The sequence below is a fragment of the Meriones unguiculatus genome, chromosome 18 (assembly GCF_030254825.1).
Source record: "Meriones unguiculatus strain TT.TT164.6M chromosome 18, Bangor_MerUng_6.1, whole genome shotgun sequence".
Lineage (NCBI taxonomy): Eukaryota > Metazoa > Chordata > Mammalia > Rodentia > Muridae > Meriones > Meriones unguiculatus.
The window spans coordinates 50,344,259-50,351,215 of NC_083365.1; the positions used below are offsets into that span (position 1 = coordinate 50,344,259).

At 46.0% G+C, this 6,957-nt stretch overlaps 1 protein-coding gene across 4 annotated transcripts; it reads left to right on the forward strand.

Annotated features, from left to right (window-relative positions):
* Positions 1–1,613: 1,613 nt before the first annotated feature.
* Positions 1,614–6,150, forward strand: LOC110564894 (olfactory receptor 4B1-like). Of its 4 annotated transcripts, none has more exons than XM_060371643.1 (2): positions 1,614–2,039; positions 4,922–6,150. In XM_060371643.1, the coding sequence occupies exon 2, from the start codon at positions 4,964–4,966 to the stop codon at positions 5,891–5,893; it is 930 nt and encodes a 309-aa protein (XP_060227626.1). In that variant the 5' UTR covers positions 1,614–2,039; positions 4,922–4,963; the 3' UTR covers positions 5,894–6,150. The 4 variants fall into 4 exon arrangements, with proteins under 4 accessions (XP_060227626.1, XP_060227627.1, XP_060227628.1 ...); XM_060371644.1 differs by having other exon boundaries at positions 1,614–2,016; XM_060371645.1 differs by lacking the exon at positions 1,614–2,039 and adding an exon at positions 2,107–2,574.
* The last annotated feature ends 807 nt before the right edge of the window (positions 6,151–6,957 follow it).

The following is a 6,957-nucleotide window of genomic DNA, read 5'->3' on the forward strand; positions in this document are numbered from 1 at the left end:
CTTAGTTAAGTGATTTTACTTGCTAAGAACTAGAATTTAAAGGAAAGCATACAATGGCCACCCCCGTGTCAGATGCATAATAAAGTTCATGTCAGGTGCATCTTGAGTGTCTTTCAATTCTCACATTATTCACCCTTTTGCTTCAAGGCAGGGCAGGTGCACTTAAAGATGGGTGATGTGCCTAGGAGCAAAGAGCAAAGTTTCTGAGCAGACACATGATACTGAAAATTGATTTCTCCTAGATTCAGAGTTTATTTGTTAAGTGAGATAGTTGCTTTTGTATATATTTTTTTGGAGACAGTTGTGATTTAAATTGATAATTTTATGCAGCATTACAGAGTGCACACTTCTAAAATCCTCTGTAATTTTGGGGTTCTTGTGAGGTACCATCTGGGCTTACGGACATTGGAACCTACAATAACATTTCCATTGCTTCATACAGTGCTCAGGTACAATTAACACATGGAGCTCTGCTTTATATTTTTCTCAGGCATGGTACCATTTGTTGTAATGCAAATTCTAAGAGATTACTTGGTATATACTTTATATGATCACCTACTGATATCATTAGGTGATACATTGATATCTTGATCACCTTATCTTCTGTATTTCTAAGGGAGGCTCCATTGTGAGCTGAGAGGATGTATCCATTATCAGCTATGGGAAGGAGTAGGGAAAAAAAAGGGGCTAGAAAGAAAAGAAGTGCAGAAAATGCTGAAATGATCGATAGATAAATGAGCTTTTTTTTCAACCAGGAAAGCTGCTAGGTATTTTTCCTTTTGTTGGTGAAGCTCGGAAGCATGGGTTCTTCATGACTGTCCTCATCTCTGCGTGTCTCAGAGTTTCTAGTAAATTTACCTTCCTTCTGTAACAGATCAGGAATAGAGCAACAGAACAAGAGAAGACAGGAGTTATGTGTTTGGATGGTAAAATAAATATATGCCCTGCTTCGGATAGTCGGACATTTGTATTTCTCTTCACTTACATGCTACACACGCATCCCATTCCTTTTAGGTATAATGTGGTAGTCAAAGAGCATAGGTGTTGTACTCTGTTTGCTGGCTTTCAAATCATAGCTGTGTTGCTGTGTAAATCTAGACAATTTGATTCACTTCTGTGAGTTTCTTTCTCGTTTGGGAAAAAAAAGAGAGATAATAATCACACCAATTTCAAAGCTTTATTGTACATGCTTAATACACATACTTATAAATGAGTGATATATATGTCAGGTAGTTTGAAATGATACCCTTTTCTAAAAGCCCAAGATGCAAACAATTACAAAATAATTGTAATTTCAATGCCAGACAATGTATTTCTTGTAAGAGATAAAAATACAGAGGCTGAAATTATAAAAGATTCTATTAATTTTGCCGGAAGAAACATTATGTGCTACTATTGGAACAGAAAGACACAGAGCTTGATTCTTACAACAATGAGGTTCCTTAGGAAGCCGGAAGAGCAAAGAAAGAGGTAAGGGCCCTTTATGTTAGAATAACGCATCAGAGCATTCATTTAGGGGATGACAACGAGGGTGCAGAGTTTAAAATCCGTTTGAGAAGGCTCTTACACTTCCTCTGAAGATAGCAAAACTCATGCTGAAGGCAGTGGGAACAGTTGGTAGCAGAAAAGTGTGGCTAGATGTGTACATAAGGAAAACAACTCAAGCGTTTCTCTAGCCTTCAGAGAGGAGAGGATGTACGTGAGACTGCGAAATTAATGCAAACTCGCTGGACCAACAGGACTGCTGTTGGTCCCAGAAGATGCTTAGGGCTGGAAGGGTCAAGGAGTGGGTGTCTCTGGTGCCAGTTAACAGGGCAGGTTTGTGGAGGTGGAGAAGACTCTGACTTGAAAATACACGAGGTGGTGCATGCGGCCGCCGCCCCTTCGGCATTCCGGGCGCCCTGGGGCCGGGCATGTCGGTCGTGGAGGCTGTGTCGTCCCTGACCATCGCAGATGGAAGCGTTTGTCCATGTGGCCTGTTCGGTCCCCGCCCCGTCCGCGCGCGCTGCCCAGCAGGTTTGTCTGCTCCTTCCCCGAAGGTGCGTGCACCTGTGCAAGCACCCCGGGGAGGGGGGGACACGGGGTGGGGGGAGAGGGGGGGTCGATTTGTTTGGGCTCTTCCGTGGGAAGCCCACGGACGGGAGGAAGTGAGCTGCGCCGTGTGCCGGAAGCCGCTCGAGCGCGGGGACCACCTTAGGCGGCGCGCGAAGGCCTACGCAGCCCCCGAGGGGGACGTGGACCGTGTTCAACCCGCAGAGCCGCGTCATCCGCTTCCACGAGGAGCGGCGCCCGCTGCGGCGGGCCGTGGGCCGTGAAGCAGAGCCTCCCGCGGCGTGGCGTCGCGCGCGGCCCCCACCGGAAGCGGCTAAGGGGCGGAAGCTCAGGGCGGAGGCCCTGCGAGAGAGATGGAGCTTACTTGGCCTCAAGCCTCAGTCCCTTCCGCAGCAGTGCAGAGGGCCAGCCGGCTCCGCCCCCTGCAGTGCTTGCCCTCAGCCCTGCCTCGCTATGCAGTCACCTGAGGTGAAGTTTGCTGGGTGCGAGAAAGGATTCTTGTGGAGCTCCTGTCCCCTCCAGGTCTTTCTGTCTCCCCTTTTTTCCCTGTACTCTGTCCAAAGTTTGGCTATGAATCTCAGCCTCTCTTTTGATACACTGCTGGGTAGAGTCTTTCAGAGGCCCTCTGTGGTAGGCTCCCGTCCTGTTCCTTGTTTTCTCCCTCTCTCTATGTCCATCCTGTTTGCCTTTCTGAGAGAGGATTGATCATCGTACCAAGGGTCCTCCTTCTTGCTTAGCGTCTTTAGGTGTACAGATTTTAGTATGTTCATCCTATTTTATATTTCTACTATCCACTTATAAGTGAGTATATACCATGTGCGTCTTTCTGCTTCTGGGATAGCTCACTCAGGATGATCTTTTCTAGTTCCTACCATTTCCCTGCAAATTTCATGATGTCTTTGTTTTTAATAGCTGAGTGGTATTCCATTGTGTAAATGTACCACAAGAAATCTGGGCCCAGGAGTCTTTTCTGAGACTGATACTCCAACCAAGAACCGTGCATGGAGATAACCTAGAACCCCTGCACAGATGTAGCCCATGGCAGCTCAATCTCCAAGTGGGCCCCCTACTAATGGGAACAGGGACTGTCTAGGACATGAACTCAGTGGCTAGTTCTTTGATCACCTCCTTCTGGGGGGTGGGGTGGGGAGCAGTCTTACCAGGCCACAGAGAAAGACAGTGCAGCAAGATCTGATGAGACCTGATACGCAAGGGTCAGAGGGAAGAGGAGAAGGACCTCCCCTATCAGTGCACTTGGAGAGGGGCATGGGAGGAGATGAGGCAGGGAAGGTGGGAATGGGAGGGATGAGGGAGGAGGCTATAGCTGGGATACAAAGTGAATAAACTGTAATCAATAAAATATAAATTAGTTTTAAAAAGAGAAAGAATTCTTGAGGTGTCTCAGTTTTGAAAGCATTAAAATCCTGTTGGAGGAATTCAGGGTTGCCCTGGTTATTCCTAGGTAGCAGGGTGATCTGAGGAAAGAAGGGTGCAGTAAAGCAATTTTCTGATTTCCACTACAAAAAGGGTAGCTTTTTGTGCAGCTTAAGTGTGAGGCGATGCCAGCAAGAATGGGAAGAAAAGGGCACACTGGAAATGGTCAAATGAAATGCAATAGGCTGGCTGGATATGGGAAATGAGATAGGCATGCCATGTCTATGAAACACTGACATCAAAGCTGCAGGGTCAGGAAGCTTGGAGGGTAATGGGATCATCCATACATATATATATATTTTAAATTTTATTTATTTATTTTTACTTTTTTTTTTTATCTATTGCCCCCTCCCTTGACCCCTCCCAATGCTGCCCTCCCTTCCTCTTCTCCCATGTTTCTCCGCCAGTGCACTGATAGGGGAGGTCCTCCTCCTCTTCCATCTGCTCCTAACCTATCAGATCTCATCAGGATTGGCTGCATTGTCTTCCTCTGTGGCCTGGTAAGGCTGCCTTGTACACCTAAAGAAGCCAAGCAAGAAGGAGGACCCTGTTTAAGATGCTCAATCCTCATTCAGAAAGGCAAAATAGACATCGGAAGAGTGAAAAAATAGGGAACAGGACAGGAGCCTACCACAAAGGGCCTCTGAAAGACTTTACCTATCAGGGTATTGAAGCAGATGCTGAGACGCATAGCCAAACTTTGGGCAGAGTGCAGGGGATCTTATGAAAGAAGGGGGAGATAGAGAGGCCTGGAGGGGACAGGAACTCCACAAAGAGAGCAACAGAACCAAGAAATCTGGGCCCAGGGATCTTTTCTGAGACTGATACTCCAACCAAGGGCCATGAATGGAGATAACCTAGAACCCCTGCACAGATGTAGCCCATGGCAACTCAGTCTCTAAGTGGGTTCCCTAGTGAGGGGAACAGGGGCTGTCTCTGACATGAACTCAGTGGCTGGCTCTTTCATCCATACATATTTTACATCCTACTTGTCTTTAGATCTTCTGTCAAATTACAACATAGTCCTACCATCTGCATTCCTAACTGACCATATCTTTTCCCTGTGCTTGTGAATAAGGATGTAGACAAAGTGATTCTGCATTGTCCCCTATCCAACAACTTGATTTCTCAGGTGACTGGATATTCCTGATGATTAAAAAGCCTTGCACTGAATTACAGTTCTTGTTTCATAGTATATGCCATACTGAATTTGAGTATATTGCTTGTTGTACCCTTGAGTTTCAATGTAATTTTGCTGCTGAATAAGATTTTTTTAAAAAGGATTTGCAGTTTGAGTCCGTTTCTTCTGGCTTCTCTGAATGGCTGACTTCTCTTTGTCTTCTGAGGCCATCCCTCCTGTTTCTGCCACACAGAGATCTTCCCCCTAAAATAAACAGTGTGAATAGTGTGACAATTGTTGCTTGTTTTGTTGCAGGTTCCTCAGCTCTGGTATCCAGCACACACCTGAACTGCACTCATGGCCAGTATAAATAATGTGACTGAGCTGATCATCACCGGCCTTTTCCAGGATCCCGAGGTGCAGAAGATGTGCTTTGTGCTGTTCCTTCCTGTGTACCTGGCCACAGTGCTGGGCAATGGCCTAATTGTTGTGACAGTGAACGCCAGTAAGAGTCTGCGTTCCCCCATGTATTTTTTCCTCAGCTACTTGTCCTTGGTGGAGATCTGTTACTCCTCTACTGTTGTCCCTAAGTTCATCACTGACTTACTTACCAAGATTAAAATCATCTCCCTAAAGGGTTGCCTGGCTCAGATTTTCTTCTTCCATTTCTTTGGGGTCACTGAGATCCTCTTGCTCACAGTGATGGCCTATGACCGCTATGTGGCTATCTGCAAACCTCTTTACTACACAACTATCATGAGTCGGCCTGTGTGTCACAACCTGGTGGCTGGTTCCTGGGTAGGGGGGTTTCTTCATTCCATAATTCAGATTTTCATCACTATCCCCTTGCCTTTCTGTGGTCCTAATGTGCTCGACCACTACTTCTGTGACCTCCATCCCTTATTTAAGCTGGCCTGCACTGACACATTTGTGGTAGGAGTTATCATGTTTGTTAACAGTGGATTATTCTCTGTATTTTCCTTCCTTTTCTTGGTGTCCTCTTATGTTGTCATCCTGTTCAACTTGAGGAACCATTCTGCTGAGGGGAGGCGCAAGGCCTTATCTACCTGTGCCTCTCACATCATGGTGGTTCTCTTGTTCTTTGGACCTGCCATCTTCCTCTACTTGAGACCTGCCTCCACTTATACTGAAGACAAACTTGTGGCTGTGTTCTACACGGTCATCACCCCCATGTTGAACCCCATCATCTACACGCTCAGAAATGCAGAGGTGAAGAATGCTGTGAGAAAGTTATGGGGCAAGAAATCGAACTCAAGTTTGGAATAAAATTAAAAGCATGAAACAATAAACAACATGACTACTGTGATTAGAATTTGAATCTGACTTTAATCATCAGTGAAGACACAGATTAAGAACTACATGCTCATGGTTTTTGTTTCATTTGAATTGCATCAGGTCATAGGTATCAGTATTTTGGAGTATGTTCAAATTGGGCTATTTTACATCTCATATTGTATACCAGCATAATCCCTTTGCCCACATGACTTCATTTCACTCAAACATTTCTGACTTCTAGACCCAATCCACACCCATGTATTCTCCTATATTCCAACATGATCTGTGTTAACAAAGCAAAATAAAACCTAAGAAATAATGAAGAAAGTCAATGTGCCAGATCGCATTGCAAAAAATACCCGTTATGGGGGGGTGGGAATCCAAAATGGCAGCACCGAGAGGACACTGTATCTGAGGAGCAGGACAGCAGTGTTTGCACAGTGACCAAAAGACTGAACTCTGGGCCCTAAAACATCAGCGATTGTGTTTCCCAGGTGAGAGGAAACCCCACAGCGTGGGAAGCAATCAGGCCCATTCTCAGGTCACCCAGAAGAGTTCCTGGGTCTCAGCAGGTGCTCAGTTGCCAGCCCAGAGCCACATGCCTGCATCCTCTGATCCCGTCCCAGACTGAACTGTGGGCCCCACAACACCAGAGACTGGTATTTCTAGTCTAGCGAAAACTCCACAGTGAGGGAAGTAATTGGGACCAACCTCAGGTCACCCAGACAATCCCTGGAAAAGGTCCCGGGGTCCAGCGGCACAACTCAGAGATCTGCCTGCATGCCCGACTCACGTCCTAGATAGAACTGTGGGCCCCAGGGCACATGGTATATACTCACTTGTAAGTGGATATTACACATAATATAGGATAAACATACTGAAATCTGTACACCTAAAGAAGCTAAGCAAGAAGGAGGACACTGAGTAAGATGATCAATCATTCCGAAAGGCAAATGAGACATTCATTGGAAGAAGGAAAAAACAGGGAACAGGACAGGAGCCTACTACAAAGGACCTCTGAAAGACTCTACCCAGCAGGGTATCAAAGCAGATGC